At 37.0% G+C, this 21655-nt stretch overlaps 1 protein-coding gene across 1 annotated transcript in view; it reads right to left on the reverse strand.

Moving 5' to 3' along the window:
- The window catches only part of LOC127447115 (potassium voltage-gated channel subfamily H member 3-like), a 212943-nt gene that overhangs the window by 30047 nt on the left and 161241 nt on the right, over positions 1 to 21655 (reverse strand). Inside the window, exons 8-10 of the mRNA XM_051708705.1 lie at positions 19940 to 20317; positions 8923 to 9122; positions 4325 to 4574 (exon numbers count right to left, since the gene is read on the reverse strand). Of these exons, the coding sequence (XP_051564665.1) occupies positions 4325 to 4574; positions 8923 to 9122; positions 19940 to 20317 (828 nt within the window). The remainder of the gene's footprint in view (positions 1 to 4324; positions 4575 to 8922; positions 9123 to 19939; positions 20318 to 21655) is intronic.

Consider the following 21655-nt stretch of genomic DNA (forward strand, 5'->3'; position numbering starts at 1 on the left):
TTCCCTGCCCTCATCGCTGCCAGCTGTTCCCTATTGTTCTCACCTGTGTTTCATTTCCTCATTTACCCCTGTGTATATAATGCCCTGATTTCTACCCAGTCTTTGTGAGTTGTTGTGTTTGTACCTGTTCCCATTGTGGATGTTTCGTTTGTTTTATGTTTCTAGTTCCAAGTTCTGCCTTGTTCCTGTGTTATTTTACACTTTGCTTATATTCTTTATTAAACTTCTTGCTGCATCTAGATTCAGCTCTCGTGACTTCCTTCCAAACGTAACAGAACAACTCGCCACAAAATGGATCTAGCGGCATACTTTGTGCAACTGAGCCAGGCGGACTTATCGATAAGGGAATACTCCCATTTCTTTAGCACCGTAGCCTGCCACACAGGATTTGACGATTCCACCCTGAAATCCATATGTCGGATCAGCTAGCCAGTGGAGGAAATTGCCAGAGACCGGAGCCTACACGTGAGAAGAATATGTGAAGCTAATATTAGAATCAACAATGTTGAATCGGGATATTTTAAAAACATGAAAATTTACTATTACAATCTGAAAACAATTTTTTCAGAACTTCTTAAACTACTTCAGAGAGTTCTCATCAAAAAGATCCTCCATGTGCAGCAATGACAGCTTTGCAGATCCTTGGCAGTCTAGCTATCAGTTTGTCCAGATACTCGGGTGACATTTCACCCCATGCATCCTGTAGCACTTGCCATAGATGTGGCTGTCTCATCGGGCAATTCTCACGCACGTTACGGTCTAGCTGATCCCACAAAACCTCAATGGGGTTAAGATCCAGAACATTCTTTTCCAATTATCTGTTGTCCAATGTCTGTTTCTTTGCCCACTCTAACCTTTTCTTTTCAAAAGTGTCTTTCTTTGCAATTCTTCCCATAAGGCCTGCACCCCTGATTCTTCTCTTTACTGTTGTACATGAAACTGGTGTTGAGTGGGTAGAATTCAATGAAGCTGTCAGCTGTGGACATGTGAGGTGTCTATTTCTCAATCTAGAGACTCTGATGTACTTATCCTCTTGTTTAGTTGTACATCTGGCCTTCCACATCTCTTTCTGTCCTTGTTAGAGCCAGTTGTCCTTTTGTCTTTGAAGACTGTTGTGTACACCTTTGCATGAAATCTTCAATTATTTGGCAATTTCAAGCATTGTATGGCCTTCATTCCTCAAAACAATGATTGACTGACAAGTTTCTAGAGAAAGCTGTTTCTTTTTTTGCCTTTTTTGATCTAATATTGACCTTAAGACATGCCAGGCTATTGCACACTGTGGCTACTCAATAACAAAGACAATAAGCTTCATTTAATGAACCAAATAGCTTTCAGAAGTGTTTGATATAATAGCAAGTGATTTTTCTAGTACCAATTTAGCACGATTACTCATGGATAAGGTGTTGCAGTGATGGTTGATGGAAATGGGACCTGTCTAGATTTGATCAAAAATAACTTTTTTCAAATAGTGATGTTGCTGTTTTTTTACATCAGTAATGTCCTGACTATACTTTGTGATCAGTTGAATGCCACTTTAGAGAATTAAAGTAACAATTTCCTTCTGAAAATCTGTACATAATTCCAAACTTTTGGCCGCCAGTGTATATACAGATTTACAGGGTTGGGGAGTAACAGAATACATGTAACAGGATTATGTGTTTAAAATACAAAATAAGTAACTATTCCACTACAGTTACAATTTAAATCATTGGTAATTAGAATAGTTACATTCAAGAAGTATTTTGATTACTGGAGAGATTACTTCACATTTTATTGTCATTTATTTCATTTAATATTTAGTCCTTTCAGATGAAAAACATTTCAGAGATGGGGTCTTGATCTTGTGGTCTTGATCTCAAGACATCTCGAGACCATATAAACCTGGTCCTGTTCTGGGTCTCGTTACTCAATGTCTTGGCCTATGGTCAAGACCGCTGTGTATTTACCAGTGCACTAAATGCGATTATTTCAGCCACTAGTTGGCGCTGCTGCTTTACCATTACTGAGAATTTGCAAGCACAGTACTTCTGCCTCGGTCATACCACATGTGTTGGCAAGCACCATCTCTCATCACATGAATGTAAGTGCAAGAACTATGGTTTAACAACACAAAGCAAATGTTAATGATTTATTATTACATCTGCCATGTAGAAGCCGTGACTTCACTTGGGGTAATTGCGTGACCCAATAAGCTTGTTACGTTGTGAGGTGTTCTTTATTGGCGGGAGTAGGGCTGAATGATTATGACTAAAATCATAAAGATTTTTTCCCCATATATTGTAATCGCTATTAATAAGATCTATTACTATAATTTTATTGCATGCCATATTTATGCAGCTACACATCCCAAACAAGCTGAGAACTGTGTTCCTGAATTAGTTCATTCTATTTATTCATTAGTAGCCTAAATTAAGACAGTGACCAAACGGACAACTTTACAATGTTCCTCTTCTTGGCAGCATGAAATAAAACATATTTAAATTGTGATTAAATTATATACAGAAAGCGAGAAAAACATGCTCCATTTATAATCACTCAAGCTGTCAATCACTTCAGTTAAACACAAGCTCACTGAGTTCTGCACTCTCCCCACAACTCTCATTATAATCAATAAAGCTGTCATAATTGCACAATAAATGTCTTATTTACATCGTTTTTACTCCTTGCTTGAGTGCGGCAGCTGCCTGTATTACTATGTATCAGATGTCTATGCGAATGTTTGTGTCTGTGGAGAATTTTTTTATACATCAAGTGCACAGTACTAGAGAGTGTGTTAGGAATGCTTATGCAAGTGTGAGATGGGATACTGTGAATGGAATAACAATTACAGGCACACATACATGTGAGCTGGATAGCTAATGTCTTTTATGACATGAGAGCATGGGATAAAGTCAGGGTGCAGGTTTCATATTTCTACCAGCTCTGGTCAAATGATGTTCTCAGGTCAGTCAAATGGTCAAGAACAACACAGTACACAGATTCCAGGGGGAAATGGACATTTGTACATATCAGACACAGTAGCTCTGGTATATGTATAGGTGGCAAAATTATGCTGCCTTTAAAAATGTGTGATTTTTTTTTACACAATATTCTTGTGCTATTGCTTATTAGAGTGTTGCATAATTAACTTAGTAACATGCCAATGTCAAACTCAATAGCAAATGTCAAGCCTCCTGGTGCTCTTAACGTTTGGAACGCTAATAGTTGGGTGCACGGATTTGCTTGCAAATCAGTCACTCATGAGGTTCCATTTCAGTTAGGAAGCTGCCTTAGGAGCTGTTCACACAGGACACCTTCTTGTATTCAAAAACAGTAAAATGGCACAGATGGAACACAAGAGTGTGTTCTGTTTGAACAGCCCCTTAGAAGGTAGCACACAATGTATGTAGCTCTCTAGGGTTTGTAACAGGGCTTGTATGTTGGAATGATTTGGCATAATCAGACAATGCATTGGCATGCACATTTGAGATACCACATGTAGCCTCGTCATCAACAGTTGCTGGATCTCACAGATTATTATGCATATTAATGGAATATATTAAGGAAGAAAATTAATGAGAACATGAATCCAATGAGTGTGGTGTAAAAGAGTGAGCGAGAGAAAAAAATAGGGGGGGTGGGGGTATAGTAACTGTTCAATAGATTTGAAAATTATATGGGAATCTCTACCTAAGAACAATAAGAAATAGAGATAATGGGTGGATAAGACCTGTGGAGCAAAGTGAGCATGTCTGTGTGCTGGTGGCTTGAAAGAGCCATTATTTATTTCATTTAAAATGTCTAAGTTGTGTCCCAAATGAAAATTATATTAATGTATGGTGTGTGTGCGCGTGTATGTAAGCGCTTTTTATTGTATTTGCCTGTCTCAATCTCACACAGGAAGCCCAATCAATAGTGACAGGTAGGAAGAATTTTAAATGGGCTTTTAAATTGCTGTGAAATTATAATATAGAAGCTTTTGAGTAAGCCAGCATGACTACAACTATTCTGCAAATGTATTTCTAATTGTCAGTGTTACAAATGGTCATAGATTAAGCTAAAATACAATTCAGTTGCATTTTTTAACCTGTCAGTAGCAGTTAACATTAAAAGTTCAACATATGTATTAAGTACTTGTTAATATACAACACATGCAATATAGTAAATTAGTAAATAGATATATAAATAATATGTATAGTAGAACATGTATAGTTTGAATGTGTCTAGTGTGTTTAGGGGTACTGTATGTAGTAAATACCATTATTGTGGTAAGAAAGCTATTGTGTCTATGGGATGTCCTCACTATTATAGCTTATAAGGGTCTGTGTTTGTGTAAATTCACCTAATATAGCCAGCACAGTGTTGTCCTTGAGCACTTCCATGGAGCCCGAGCAGACAAAGTAGATGGCCTGCAGAGCGTCACCCTGGCGAATGAGGAACTCTCCTGGAGCACAGAAAGAGGTTTTGATGATGAGGGACAGGGACCGCAGACACCCGCGACTGGCCGATTCAAACAGAGGCAGCTGCAGGAGTTCTTTATTTAGGTGCATGGCAATGTCAGCCCGCAATTCATCTGGGAAGTCCTTCAGGAGCTGGGAAAGGACAGATAGAGAGAGAAAAAGAGACTGAATGCAGTCCACTGATGGTTAGAGAAACTCAGATTTAGACACCAGAACAGAGTAAACGCATATATCCAATCTTATAAATAGAGGTTCTTTTATAGTTCTTTTCACTGTATAGAGTTCTAGAGATTGCTTTAGGGTACTTCAAAGACAAAACAGTTTTTTATGTCACATAAGTTAAAAGATCAGTGTATTTCTTGAAGCACCAGTACATGGATGGTTTTCTGAAGTACTATAAATAGTTCTTAGTGGAATTTAAGATTCTCCAATGGCATCAGGCTTTAAAAAGTAAAGTTTCCTCTTTTTTAAAGTTTAAAAAGCTGTAAAGTTTTAATTGGAACCTTTATTTTAAGTAATATACGGTACACTATACTGCCACACTGCATAAACCATACTGCTGATCTTCTGATTCTTGAGAAGCATAAACAAACTTTTGACATAAACATTGTCATCAAAGACACAAATACAGCAAAGAAATCAACTATAGCATACTCATGGAAGAGAGTTACGAGTTATATATCAAGTGTTTTGAAAGAGGCTCATTAAATACATTGTAAGAGAAAGATCAGAGGTGGGTAGTAACGCGCTACATTTACTACGTTACATTTACATGAGTAACTTTTTGGGAAAATATTTACTTTTAAGGGTAGGTTTAAAAGTGGGTACTTATTACTCACTCAAGTAAATTTCTAATTAATTTTTTTTAAACTTTTACTTCTTTACAATGGGCGGTGTTCCTGTTGTTACATTACTGGGTTTAATTTTAGTTAATGCGTAATTTATTGAAAGATTGTTGAATGGGACTTTTATAACAGCGGAAGTTCATACAGCTGCGTGTGCTGTCACAGACTGTCACTCAAGTCAAGTCGAACCTGCAGAATCATATTTCGTCATGCAATGCCTTCATTTAACACCAAGACAAGCTGGTATTTCAAGATTAAAATTGAAGCTCCAACTTAAGGCAGCACTCTGAGGTAAGTTGTGGCTCTAATGCTAATGCTGGCTTTTCTGTGTAATGTGATGGTCATTTTCAGGGTGATTCTGTAACTGGGCTCTTATGACACCAGTTTTTAAGTGTACATTTTTAAATTAGTGCAGCAATATATCAGTGCGCCTTGTCTCGCATGTCATGAGCAGTATTTATGCATTTACTCCGCGCAGCTATTTCGGGCTGATTAACTGTATAAATCCATGTAAACATCCACGTTAAGTGTAAATAAATGCCTTTTGCTCTGCCATTCGCGTGATTGACAACTGGAGCGCAAACAGACAGCATTTCTGCGCATGATCAGCAGTGAGTGAACAAAATGAGTGAGTGAATTTGGAGGCTGATGTATACTCCGAGTGTCAGAGCTCTGGGGCTGTCACAGAAACATCACATATGAACTATTTAAAGTATCTGGGCCTTACTTGTTATTCTTATTAAATAATATTAATACAATAAATCTTCATTCTGTTTTTCATTTTTAATATAAATGTTGATATAAAGAGTAAACACATTTTATCAAATGTACATTATTGTATAAAGCTGGGTAGCGTTTCTCATCTGACCAAATTTATCATAACCTACATGTTATAACCAAATATTTAAATAATCCACAGAATTATCATTTCCACTGTGTGCAGTATCCTGAGTTAAAATATCACCTCAGTGAATTTAGTAAATAAATAATTCTTCATCTAAATGGCAAAATTCTGCATAAATATAAATAGAGAGTACATTTTAAAAATGTATCTGGATGTTTTGCCTCTCTATATGTTATGTTATTTTAATCAAGTAATCATTTGTCAAAAAGTAACTGAATACATTAAGCATAAAATAAAACATTGTAGGAGAGAATGAAGCTGTAAACTACCAGCTCGTACGTCTTCCCCACGGTGGATTATGGGCAATTAACCGTCATCGAGTGTACATCAAATGTACACTCGAAATTAGAGTGCACTGTGGGTAATAATGAGTGAACAAAAGTAGGGAATGAGTGGCTCTCTCAGAATTCAGACACTCCTACAAAATGGCAGACACACGAAGTAGTGCACTATATAGTGGATAGGGGGCGGTTTCAGACACAGCGAGTGTTCCGCAACCAGGGTTGGTGCCCTACGCTGGCTGTGTACTCTGCATTTAGAGAGTGGCTGTACTGCTGTACAGAACTAATTATCTAAATTCTTTCGACACTGAAAACTGTAACTACACTGAAATAAGAATCCACGCAGAACTTTAAAAGCTATGAAATAGTGAAAGTAGGCATTAATAAAACATGATCTTGCTGTGGGACATTTTCACTGTAATAATAACAACAAAAGATTTCCAAACCTCTCTTCTTATATACAAATTCATCCAGATCTGAAAAGAGTCATAAAAGTTCATCCAAAAATTACAATTCTCTCATTTACTCACCCTCATGCCATCCAAGATGTGTATGCTTTTTTCATCTGCTGAACACAAATGAAAATTTTTAGAAGAATATTTTAGCTCTGTAGGTCCATACAATGCAAGCGAATGGGTGGCAACATTTTAAAGCTAAAAACAAATAAAATAAATCAGCATAAGTAATCCTTAAGACTCCAGTGGTTAAATCAATATCTTCAGAAGTGATGTGATATAATGTGTGGATGAGAAACAGAGAAACAGATAACTTTCACATTCTTCTTGTGTTTTTGATGATTCACATCAAATCTCTGCATATTGCCCCCTGCTGGGCAGGGTGAAGAATGTCTAGTAAAAAATGACAAATACTCACCCACACCTATCATATCACTTCTGAAGATATGGATTTAAATACTGGAGTCTTATGGATTACTTTTATGCTGCCTTTGTGCTTTTTGGAGCATCAAAATTTTGGCACCCATTCACATGCACATGGACCTACAGAACTGTAATATTCTTCTAAAAATCATAATTTGTGTTCTGCAGAAGAAAGAAAGTCATACACATCTGGGATGGCATTAGGGTGAGTAAATGATGAGAAAATTTTCATTTTTGGGTGAACTGTCCCTTTAAAGTGATAGCTCAGCCATAATTTAATATTATGTCATAATTTCCCTACCCTTAAGTAGTGACTCAGGCAAACATTCTGTCTAATATCTACTTTGTGTTGCATGGAAGAAAGTCATACGGGTTTGTATCAACATGTTGAATGATGACAGAATTTCCATTAATAATAATAATTCTGTAATACATATTAAATGTGTAATGTGTAATGGAATATAGGGTAGATAACATCTATTATGTCATTTGTGAAAGTAACGATTTACTCACTACTTGAGTACTCTTAAATTGGATACTTTCTTACTCTTACTCAAGAAATCATTTATGTTAGTACTTCTACTTCTACTTGAGTAAAAATGTTTTTAAAAGTAATTGTACTTTTACTTTAGTACTTTTTGGCTACTCTACCCATCTCTGAGAAAGATGGAATCTAATTGTTAATGATCAGAACTACAGATACACAGTACGACTGAGAGGTGGGTGGAAAGAGAAAATAAATGGAATCAATTATGAGAGATTGTAAAAAAGGATTGAGAGATGGACTAAGAGAAAAAGAAAGTTATCCTTTTAATAGCAATAAGCTTTAATCATGGAGTGATGCGTCAAATAACACTGACAACTGTATATCAGGAAGAAACTAAAAGTTGTAAAAATGAACAATATGAGTATGAAATGAGTGGAGTACATTTGGACAGACAACCATATTTCATTTCAAGAGTTTATCAGACTTCATTTATTTTTAAATGCTACTGCTCAGTGGGAGCTTTTCAACACCCCCTATTAAGATGCATAACATACACCCGCACTCAAAATGCATTCTCCGTAAGTATTAAAGGCATTTCCTCCTGGAGGTCATCATGAACTACTCTTTTTCATTTTTCATTTAGCACCTAGCAGTACACAATTTACCATTGAATTCAGGCCTCACTGCAGTTCATTAATCTTAACACAGTGCTAAGAGATTTAAAAAAAAAAAAAATCATTTGTACTTATAAATTTTAAAATCACAGGCAAAATATTACACAGAACTTCAACAATGACATCCTTCAATAATTAGGATCTGCAGGACTGCACATACCATCCACACTTATTTTAATTTGTTTGAGCATGATTTACTCATTGTTTAATTTTAGTGTTGCTTGCCAAGACAACCATAACAATTACTAATGCCAATACTTAAAGTTTGGGATTTGAACAAACACCTAACACTAAGTATTAAACTTTAGCATGTAATGTTAAAATGTTCCTCCTAACTTGGATATTGTGGTGTTCTGTCTTGAATGAGTGATGGACAGCACTTTGAAATTGAGAATAGTTTTGACTTCCTACCTCGCTGACATCGATGCCATTGTTGACGGACCATGTTGTCTGAAAACACTCCAGCATGCGTTGTGCAAGGGCCTTGGGCAGTCGATGTACGCGGATGAAGTCCTTGAGGTCTTTTGTGCGTGTGTGATAGAGCGAGCGGCGCGAATACATACGCTGGATGATGGCCGTCACGTTTCCAAAGACCGCAGCATGCATGAGTGCTGGGGAGAGACACAACAAGCAAACAATTTAGGTGACTCGAGTAAAAATAAATAAATAAATTCACATTGTTCTGCATTATATGGATCAGGTACTCTGTCAAGTTCTTCACTACAAAAAAATTTTCTCAGTATTTTTGTCTAGTTTTCTAGCAAGGTTATCTAAACATCCTTAAAAGGAGTCATGACATTGTTATTATTGTAATGTTCCTTGAGGTGCACTTATATCAATAAATGTTTTTTGCACAAAAACAAACAGTTATATATTTGTAAAACATGATCATTTTCGACCCTCATTCTGACCCTCTGTCAGAAACACTCGGTTTGGTTAAAGTGCTTCACCTTTAAGACTTGACAGTAAATGGCCACTGTTATGATTGGCTCTTTTCTTGGCTGATCCACTTCACTTTAAACATCCACTTACTAACTTCCCCCAAGCACTTCCCCTCGGGGGAATCCCCACCACCATTTTGGAAGTCATTTCCACTTCGCTAAGTCAGCGAGGGAAGTTTCTGTTGACAGACCCTCAACCCCTTGATTTTGACCGAGGGAGCGAGCCTACTGTCAGGGTTGTGAAGGGAAGAGGCGAGACTGTGAGGACCCAAATGCAGAACTTTAGTTATAAACAAAATAGAGTATGGAGACGGTAACACAAACACAACAGCAGTATGCTGGCAACTAACGCTCTACATACAAATAAGAACAGAACAAGGAACAAAATGGTATATATACACATGGGATAACAAGATGAATGGGGAACACCTTGGATACAATAAAGGAAGGAACTGAAGACAAAGACAATGGAGGGAAACAAAGAAACTTTCAAAATAAGTGTCATGACAGGAATCCAGTAGTTCAATTAAGCAGTTTAGAAAAGTTATATTGAGATTTAACAGCATTATACTTATACTACCTTAAACTGACTTTGTTACACAGCCATAGTCTGTGTTTATAGTAATGTTACCATTTTCATTTTTTTTTTTGTAAAACTTGATTAATCCTTTCTAACAATTAATTCCAATAAATCAAATATTTCTTAACTGACAAGATTTATACATAAGCCTCAGAAATTATGACTAAACTTTACCTGAATCTGTGATTGCATCAATCTCTGAAAACATTGTCTTCTCAGGTGCAAATATCACTAAATAATTCCACAAATTGACATCAGCACTCAACAAGCTCCAAGTGATCAAGGGCTTAGGGTGTCCCAGTTAAACCCATTGCCAGGGTTCCGCAACATAAGCAAAGACGTACATCTGAGTCCATGAGACAGAGGGAAGTTAGCAAGAGAAGGGCATACAAATTTGAAGTGGAATGCAGCCTTATAACTGACCTGTAGTAGCTCACCACTACTGGGCAGGCTACGAAAGTGATAAGATAAAGTAGGTGTTGATGTGTTGTTGTGGAGGTGGTTAGATGCAAATGTCTACCACAGTGTGACATCACAATGTGGAAGAAGTAGAGAATGGTCATTTTGGCAGCTTTGTTTCAACAAATGCTCTATGCAGTGAGGGGGAAGTTTTGAGTTCTGAAATGTACAGTATGTTTTTATAGTAAAATGACCTTATATGTTAAAAAAAATCAACAAAAAATGTGATTCCTCATGTCATGACCCCTTTATAACAAGATACATTTGCTCAAGGATCAAAAGGACAGAAGATCTTATGAGGAATCTATAAAAAAAGGAAAGGGAGGTCAATTCTTAAAATAAGAAAATCCCACTGGTGATGGTATCATATATTAACACCACTGAAATTTGATATATAGGTACCATGGTACTAAATGATTAAAGCATTCATGTACTGTATTGTGTAATGTATTTAATGGTACTGCACTACTTGGTACTTCAAAGAATGCCATGGTACTTCCATGGTACAAGTCCAAAATACCATTATCATTTGGGGTACTTTCTTTTTAGCGTAAAGAAACTATCATGTTCCCAAGCTTCTCCTTCTCTATTTATCTCACTTTTCTTTTACCACCATAGTAGTATTAAGCGCTTCTACAGAGCATTCAGGAGTGACGGTCTGCCATGTGACACTTGTCTGTGGAGTCACAGCAGGTGATGTGTTAGTAATAGTATGAGAGATTGTTTTGCAGTTTGTAGTGCAATGACAAAGTGGTGTGTACAAAGAGAGCCTGTCTGCATAATTGTCAAACAGACTTATTGCTCTCAAAGGCTTTTCAACAATGGTTATTCATTTAGACATGGTAAGACAAGGAAACAGGAGTTACAGAGAGAGGAGTTTGTGGAAGGAGTGATATTCCTTCCTTTAGGCTTCTTTAGGTCCAGTAGATGATGTGCAACCCTGTTAAACATTTTGATGAATGTGATCATGACAGGATTATTATATAATATTTGTGTACTTGTCTGACCCCATTTACACCTGTATTTAGTGATCAGATCACTGCAAGTTTTAGCTTTATGCTCCATGTCAGTCATCTCTTTCTTGACCAAAAGACAAGGAATAACTAACAGTTTGCAACACATCAAGATCCTCAGTGTTTACTGTTTCCTCTGCAGAGGTTTAGTGTAACAAACAGAATCAAGAAAAATCTGCTGGATCTCCAAACCAATCTCCACTACCAAACACTATGCCACTTATTTATGTAACTTTGTGAACTCTGCCAACATGAATTTAAATAATCAAGAAGGATTGGAGAGTACTCATGGGAGTACTAATTAAAGTTTGCAGCATAAATTGTTGTGGAAATTGCATGCCTCTCTTCTGCTCAAAAACTGTGCTTAGTGTAAGTGGTTGCACCTGGGCTGTGTGACTGTTGTGCTTGGATGTGCTGAAATACATGAAAATCTTGCAATATGGAGCCAACAGAATTAATAAGAGCCAATAAAACTTGTTTCAACCATCTGATGCCTGTAGGAAACAAAAATACAGTCATCTCAATGGGAAACTATGCAATAGTGAATTTCGCATGATGGACTTCCGGTGGCGAAGAATTTCCCCTATTTCGTGTTGGAGTTCAAGTTTGGTGAACTTTAACAGGCAAAATTGTCACGTTAACCAATAGGAAGTTGCTTGGTGTGGCCTTGTTCAGGGACACATTATTCCATTTCTGTTAGTCACATGTCTGTGAAACTTGTTCAGTTTATGTCTTAGTTGTTGAATCTTTATGTTCATACAAATATTTACACGTTAAGTTTGCTGAAAATAAAAGCTGTTGAAAGTGAGAGGACGTTTCTCTTTTTGCTGTTTAGATGTGCTCATCAAGTCCCCTCTGTGTGTGTTGTCTCTATGTGTGGGTAGGAATACAGCTGTTGGCTAGATGGGACAGTAATGGCCTTTAGTGGTAGGATTTGGTGACAGACTGTGCATGTTGGGCTCATTCTGCCCTCTTAAGTGCACTAAGGTCTGTGTGTCTCTCCTTATGCTCTAGAAGAGATTCCTGAAAAAAATCAGTCCACTGTCATGTCTTCTCCCTACAACCTACACAGGGCACATGCAGCAACAAAAATCATTACGGCTGTCCCAACAGGTAACAAGTGGCTCCAATTGTGTGGCAATTAGACTAATCCCAATGGTCCCAATTCCAATAGATAAAAAGAATGTCAATTATTCCACACAAAACTCCAACACAAAGTGTTGAACTATAAAAACAAAGACAGACAGAATTTAAGCTTTAAAATCACTAAATTCACTTTGAACAATGAAACAAACAGTGCAACATGTCATTAGACACAGCATTGAGTATACTGCTTAAACTATGAGCAGATTTACTCAGATGTGGAGAATATTCACTCACTGAGCACTTTATTGGGAACACATGTACACCTATTTATTCATGCGATTATCTAATCAGCCAATCGTGTGGCAACAGTGCAGTGCATACAATCTTGCAGATAAGGGTCAGGAGCTTCATTTAATGTTCACATCAACCATCAGAATGGTTTGAGTATTTCCAAAACAGCTGTTCTCCTAGGATTTTCACACACAATAGCCTCTAGAGTGGAGACTCTTTACTCAGATTGGAGCCAAAAACAAAAAATGTCCAGTGAGCGGCAGATCTGTGGACTGAAATGCCTTGCTGATAAGAGAGGTCAACAGAGAATGGCAAGACAGAAAGTCTACAGTAACTCCGACAACCACTCTGTACAATTGTAGTGAGCAGAATAACATCTCAGAATGCACAAGATGTTGAACCATGAGTATCATAGTGCTCCTAATAAAGTGCTCAATAAGTGTAGGTTAAGCGGGACACTTTCTGATCATTTGTGATTGGAATTGTTTTAAATATGATCCCAAATAGCTTAGCCTCACACGCAACAGCATGTTGAATAGATAAAGATATGCAATATATTAAGAGAAATTATTAAGAGAAAAAGGAAGAAATGTTAAAGGGTAAATTCACCCTTTAACATTTGGGTGGGAAAGGCCAAGTCATTGTGTCCCTCTTTTTAATTAAAATGTCAACATGACTAGACTGTTAACTCCCTAATAAACTGGCTCCCTCCTCAGGGTTGGGGGCTGTTTTGGAAGGGATCATGCAATGGGTCTGCTCTCACCTGGTGGGGTTTGGTTGTGACTCAGAACTGCATAACACCAGTCTCAGTTACCAAAATAAATTAAAACCATGCATGGTAAATAATAAAATACAGAAATGGTTAAATTGAATAACCATAAAATAACAATACTGCTGTCTTGGATGACCTTACCCTGCTGAGCTGCTCTGGGACCCCCCTGATGGTGACCTGATCTCGTACCGCTCTGGTGCTGGTGGCTCGGGCTCAGACACACAGACATACTGCCAGTGCTCTCCTAGCACCCTCCCTGTTGCTATATATAGGCCATATATATATATATATATATATATATATATATATATATATATAAAAAAATTGTCTCTTCCCCCCTCCCTTTAGAGCTGTACATACCCATACAACACACCCTCACACACACACCATAAACAGTCATGTAAAACCACCTGTATATTCTACTGTTATTTTGTAAATGTTCTGTATCCTTGGCTTTGTATCCATATCTTGTCCTATTGTGTGTCTTGTCCTATGTAAAAAATAATAATAATACATAAGAGTAAGTTCACCCAAAAATGAACATTCTGTCATCATTTAATCATCCTCATTTTGTTCCAAACCCATATGATTTTCTGTCTTTTGTCCAACAAAACAAGAGATGTTAGGCAGAATGTTCAGGTGTCTCAGTCACCATTCACTTTCACAGAATTTTCATTTTTGAGTGAACTATCCCTTCAAGCACAAAGCTAAAGTTCTCACTTTACCGGTTGTCCAACTTTACCTGTATTCATTCTACTTAAACCCAGAACATCAAGTCAAATTGTACTTATGAAAAGGCTTAGTCCCCCCTAATAGAATTTTGTCTATTAACATCAATATGTAGATGCAGAAACACTGTTCAAAATCAAATATTTACTCACCTGCCATAGCTGCTTTAGAGTTTTAGAGGTATTTTAAAGGTATACAGATTTGGAGGTAGTTAAATGGTCAATAAACCTGATCCACCACTTGGAAATTTGTGCCCTGATGAGAAGGATAATCAATAAGTTGCAAAGCTATATGGATATTGTGGTTCTATATGGATGGTTGATTCTCAAAGAATAGAAGCCTTTGGGAAATGAAGTTTAAAAGTAAATGGGGTCAAATGGGACCCAGAACTGATGGTTCTCTAAAGAGTACTTCAATAAAGCAAATGCTGTTTTGTATCTTGTTTTATTAAGAATGTGGTCCTTTGGGAAATTTAGTTCTATAGCAAGATTAAACCCTTTTAACTTTTTTGCGATCTTATAGTCTTTGCTTGCGCATTAATGTGAAGTCCACGAGAGAGTATGGTGTCCTATTTGTCATTTTAGGACAAATTATCAATATGAACTGTCATTGTATGAGAAAAGCTATGTAACAATTCTTCAAAAATGTCTACTTTTGTGTTTCTGGATTCAATAATGGCATACCAGTTTGAGTCAACACTAGGGTGTGTAAACAAAGAATTTTCATTTTTGGGTGAAATATCCCTTTAATCCAGTTTATCAGTGATGACATTGTTTAAAGATCGTCATATTCAGTTTTTGCTAGTGTTATGTATTCCAAACTCATGCTGTTACGTATTTAGCTGTCAATTTGTATTGCTGAAATGGTGAAACTATGATAATCACTTGCTTACACATTTAAGTGTCATCTATAGACATTGCTTCAGGAGACAAAATCATTCCTCTGAATATTGATGAACCTGTCTGGTGGGGGTGGGAAAAATAATGAATTAAGTGAACATTGGGATCCCTGCAAGCTAAAGGAAGGGATTAAGTTATGTCTTTAACATAGTAATTAGGGAGAAGAGGACAGGATTCTAACAGAGGAGCACAAGTATATAATATGCTTGTCTCATTCGCATTAGACAGAAATCATCCTGATAAGACATATTGTTCTTGTTTGGATGACAAAAGACATTCCCATTAGTACTGTAATTCTATGAGCATCTCATTATCTGATTATCAAAACTGTGTCCCCAGATTCGTTGGCCAGAATCTTGATGACAACAAATGTTGCTACTGGTTCCATTTGTTCTAGAAACAAAAATACAATCAAGACCTCAAGGCTGGTCCTGTGTCACATCCAGGCATACATCAGCGAGTTATCTCTACCCAATCAGTAAGGACAAAGCGTCCTGTAGCTTCTAATTTGATTACGTTCCAGTTCTTATGTGCTTAATGTCACTGATCTAAATTACCAATGCATGGACAAAATCAGGCACTGCATCACGTTCCATTTTGTTGTAAGTAAATAAGATTGTGTCATGCTGTGTTCACTACATTTGTTACAGGCCTGCTCTACAAGACTTGTATTGTGTAAAATATATTCATTAATTTATTTTCCATTTGTCCATGATAAAGTAAAAGGTATTTTACTTGGTTTACTCAAATAAGTGAGGGCTTATAAATCTAAATCATTTAATTAGTCTAAAGTGAGGAAGGTAAATCACACCAATCACTGTTGATGGGAGAATTTCCTTTAAACCAAACCAGTGTGTTTAGGCACTCAGGCCTTCATTGTGGTCAAAAAAAAAAAAAAAAAAAAAAAAGACAATAGACCCTTTTCACAGACTGTGATATCGCTTTTCCGCCTCATTTAGCAGCGTTAATCTAGCGAATATTTTACATTTGCAATTTTAATTTTTAGTGTAAATCTATAACATTATTATATTACCCTGAAATTAGTACAAATAACAAAATTAATAAAAAATGATTTACCAAATGATATATACACTGATCAGCCACAACATTAAAACCACTGCCAGGTGAAGTGAATAACATTTATTATCTCGTTACAATGGCATCTGTCAAGGGGTGGGATATATTAGGCAGCAAGTGAACAGCCAGTTGTTTCAATTTCATGTTGGAAGCAGGAAAAATGGGCAAGTGTAAGGATCTGAGTGACATTGAGAAGGGCCAAATTGTTATATTTAGACAACTGGGTCAGAGCATCTTCAAAACGGCTGGTCTTGTGGGGTGTTCCCGGTATGCAGTGTTTAGTACCTATCAAAAGTGGTCCAAGGAAGGACAACCAGTGAACCGGCGACAGGGTCATGGGTGCCCAAGGCTCATCGATGCACGTGGGGAGTGAAGGCTAGCCTATCTGGTCCGATTCCACAGAAGAGCTACTGTAGCACAAATTGCTGAAAAACTTGATGCTGGCCATGATAGAAAGGTGTCAAAACACACAATGCATTGCAGCTTGATGCATATGGGGCTACGTAGCCGCAGACCGGTCAGAGTGCCCATGCTGATCCCTGACCCCTGGACCATGGAGTAATGGAAGAAGGTGGCCTGGTCTGATGAATCAAGTTTTTCTTTTAGATCATGTGGATGGCCAGGTGTGCGTGTGTCGTTTACCCGGGGAAGAGATGGCAGCAGGATGCACCCTGGGAAGAAGGCAGGCCGGCGGAGGCAGTGTGACGCTCTGGGCAATGCTCTGCTGGGAAACCTTGGGTCCTGGCATTCATGTGGATGTTACTTTGACACATAGCACCTACCTAAAGATTGTTGCAGACCACGTACACCACTTCAATGCAACGGTAGTCCCTGATGGTAGTGACCTCTTTCAGCAGGATAATGCACCCTACCACACAGCAAAAATTGTTCAGGAATGATTTGAGGAACAAAAAGAGTTCAAGGCGTTGACTTGGCCTCCAAATTCCCCAGATCTCAATCCGATTGAGCATCTATGGGATGTGCTGGACCAACAAGTCCAATCCATGGAGGCCCCACCTCGCAACTTACAGGACTTAAAGGATCTGCTGCTAATGTCTTGGTGCCAGATACCACAGGACACCTTCAGAGGTCTTGGAGTCCATGCCTCGATGGGTCAGAGCTGTTTTGGCGGCACAAGGGGGACCTACATGATATTAGGCAGGTGCTTTTATTGTTGTGGCTGATCGGTGTATATAATCAGTGGATTTTCCACAGATGCAATGGGGTTTCCAATACAGCTGCTGAGAGAGTTACAGTAAACTTAACATCTTCTCTTTTCTGACTTTTGAAATCCACCACACTTTATTATTATAATTTTTTTCTACATTTGGAAAGTTGTGAACATGTAATAGTTGCATTTTTCTTTTGCTGTTGGAGCAAATAGGTAAGCAAAAATTATATTTGGTTTGGTCTCCCATTCAACACTATCAAAGTTTACCCTGCAATCATTTACTTCCATGTTCAAAAACCCGGAAGAGTGAAAAGGTTCTACAGAATATGTTATCCACCATCCAGTATGTCCAGTTAGAACACACCAATTCCAATTCCACCAATTAATATGATCTGTTTCTTATTGGGTCTAACATATCTCGTTTTCTGGTTCTATTGACATGTCTCCATTGTGCTTGTAATTTGTATAACAGGATTTGGTATTTTCTAATTGGTGAATGGTATATTTTCTTGTCTATTTATTGGTTATTTTTTTGCCATTGTTTGTATTTAAAAAGTTTTCATTTATTTTTCTTTTAACAGTGATGAAGGCCTGTGTGTTGGGGAGTAACGGAATACATGTAACGGGAATACGTATTTAAAATACAAAATACAAGTAACTGTATTCCACTACAGTTACAATTTAAATCATTGGTAATTAGAATACAGTTACATTCAAAAAGTATTTTGATTACTGAAGAGATTACTTTGCATTTTATTGTCATTTGTTTCATTTAATATTTAGTCCTTTCAGATGGAAAACATTTATACATATAAATGATGCGATCCAAAGTGCATTTGATCAGCGGTGAAACACTTTCTTATGATGTGTTACATTCATACGAGCAGACAGAGAAGTACGTTTGAAGTAAGTTTGGAGCAGAAGAAACAGAAATAAACCTTGTGTAAATTGTCAGCTTTACGCTAAGCTAAAATGCTATTTCTAGCCATTTTACATGCATGTTACCAGGCACGGTCATATTTTTTTATCAAGAAAATTCACGTTGAATCATAATTTCTTTTTTTCTAGTAAGACCTTTGATATTAGGGCAAAAGTCAGTATTCTTGATAATTTTTGTATTGTTTTCCTGTAAAAATATCTAAAAATCCTTAAAACAAGATCAATTTGTTTTATCTTTTGTTTTAGAAACAACACTGCATAAGATATTTAGGTTTTTCAGAGAATGTATTTTTAACATGTGTATTTTGTCTTACTGTACTGAGTTTTTATAGTCAAAACAAGTGAAAAAATCAACCAGTTCTGAAGAAGTAATCCAAAGTATTTAGAATACGTTACTGACCTTGAGTAATCTAACAAAATATGCTACAAATTACATTTTACAGCATGTATTCTGTAATCTGTAGTGGAATACATTTCAAAAGTAACCTTCCCAACCCTGGTGCCTGATCAAGTTGTTGTAGTTTAAATAAGGTTCTCTAATCAACAAGTGTTGCTAAATTTCCTTTAAGTTTTTTGCCATTTCCTAGTTTGTTAGTGAAGTTGCACCAGACTAACTGCTTAAGGATGCACTCAGTATTTTTTCCTCATTGAATAAGCTTAACTCTCAGAGAAATGAATTGTAATTTTGAAACATACTCACTTATGCTGCCTTCATGTGCTTTCAGAATTATCGTAAATCCGAGTTTCCCCACTCAGAAGTTGCACATGAACGATCCCTTAAGTCGTTATTACGACTGGAAAACTCTGTGATAATTTTGATACCCGATTTTACGAGAAGGGAGGCATCATAAACTTTCAACACGGTGGAGGAGAATACGGTTTCTGTACTGAAAGACAGGCTTTATTAATTTTTCTAAATACAGCTTATTGTTAGCGCTTGCCATTCGGTCATATTCATTTATGCATATCAGCAACCATTTGATGTATGTTGTACATTGTTACACCATAAAAATAGTTTGATTTTGACCAAAATTCAATTATTGTCAGCTGGCTAACTGAGTAATATGTTTTATGGTGTCAAAATAAGAGTTCCAAGAAATATGCATGAATGAACCTGGCGTCATCCATGTTTCCTGTTCTTTCTGACAACAAAGCACTTGAATGCGACGTAATCATAATTACCACTTCAGAAGTGCAAAGGAGGATCATTCAGATAGCACATGAAGACAGCATTTATATCAGTAACTATCCTGTTATTGGACACTTTCAGTCTAAGATTAAATTAATCATGGCTGACAATGAATAATGCATTTCTAAAATTACATCTGTAACTGAAAACTATTGATTTGAATGATGCTGCATCCACACCACTAGGTGTCAATTTAAGTCCAAGATGACACAAATAAAGAAGTTACTGAGTCCACCTTTAAATCAATAAGTAAACCTGTAAATCCTGTTTTCTAGTCCTTACCTCCAATCAGCATAGTGCAGATAGAAAAGATCTTTTCCGAGTCAGTATTTGCCGAGACATTGCCAAAGCCCACGCTGGTCAGACTGCTTAAAGCAAAGTACAGCGATGTCACATACGAACTCCGAATTGAGGGCCCACCTCCCAGTACCGCTCCAGCCTGTCCTGCACTTGCAGAGCCCACTAGCCCCGTTGCTGTCGCGTTCCACTGGCTCGAGTTCCACACAGAGTCACGTCCCACCTGATCAGTGGCATTCCACTGGCTTGAATTGGCCACCAATCTATCTAAGATGGTGGGGCGCAGTGAATCAGGAATAAGGGAGGCAAGAGGGGACAGGAAGTAGGGTGTGCCAAGACGTTTACCCAACTCATGTAGCCAGCCTACAAAAAAAAAAAAAAAGAAAACCGTCAGAAAGGAGAGGGAATCAGCCATTTATTTTGGTCACCAATAATACACATAATTTGTCACCTGTAGTTTTGATGAATGTTCAATTAAAAGGATAATTGAACCAAAAAGGAAAATTCTCTGATAATTTACTCACCCTCATGCCATCTGAGATGTGTATGACTTACTTTCTTCTGGAAAACACTTTTGAAGATTTGTAGAAAAAGAACCAAGCTCAGAAAGTAAGTTTAAAAATTTAAAGAATTAAAATTTTTGGGTGAACTATGCCTTCAAAGGAATATCCTGGGTTCAATACAAGTTAAGCTTAATCGACAGCATTTGTGGCATAATGTTGACTACCACAACAATTACTTTCATATTTATATATATAAAAAAACAAATCATAAAATTGTATTAACTGTTTTAAAAGTACAGGCAAAAGACGTAAACGATATGCATGTTAACATAATTTTAGTGTAATAAAATCGCTTTCTAACCTTTTCTGTGTAAAGTTATATCTAATTTTTACAACTTCGTTGCCATGACGACGTAAACCATTAGGCATAAACCCTATATGCCCATATTAATGACGATTTAAACAACTTTACTGCTCAAATAATACATGATTTTAACAGAACAATTCATGTAAGTGCTTTTATAAAATTATAATCTTCGCATTTCTGCTTTTAAACCCTCCAAAAATTGGCCCCATTCACTTTCATTGTAAGTGCTTCACTGTAAACTCACAGAAAAGGAGGGATGAGTCTAAATTATATTTTGTGGTAATCAACATTATGCCAAAAATGCTGTAGATTGATTTGAACTTTTATTAAACCCTGAATATTCCTTAATCTCGTTTTTTTTCTCCACGTAATTTTGGCAATAGAGCTACCCACAATGCATGATATCATCAATATGACCTTACTACTTTTCTCTAATATGGTAAGGCTATTATCAAACTGCAGATTTGGGATTATTAGTTTAACTGTCAGACTGGCTCAGTGCCTATGTTTACTGTCCATGGTACCAAAATCGTTCCAAATTACCACTCTTTGGTCTTGTACACACTGCAGCTAAATACAGATGTCACTCCTCTTCTGAGTGTTTAATCCTGTTGTACACACAGAGTTCGGTTAATTATAGGAGTGAGAACTGCCTTCTACAACCACATTCAGGAAGTTACAAAATGACCATTACTATGTCTCTGATCGGCAATATTTCTTTAATAAAAAAATATACAACACCAAAGCGTGCACAAATGTGAGACGCCAAACTATGGCTACGGTTATAATGCCATCTATGGCAATTTCAGGATTGACTCATGTATTCTATTC

The sequence above is a fragment of the Myxocyprinus asiaticus genome, chromosome 10 (assembly GCF_019703515.2).
Source record: "Myxocyprinus asiaticus isolate MX2 ecotype Aquarium Trade chromosome 10, UBuf_Myxa_2, whole genome shotgun sequence".
NCBI classification, from domain to species: domain Eukaryota; kingdom Metazoa; phylum Chordata; class Actinopteri; order Cypriniformes; family Catostomidae; genus Myxocyprinus; species Myxocyprinus asiaticus.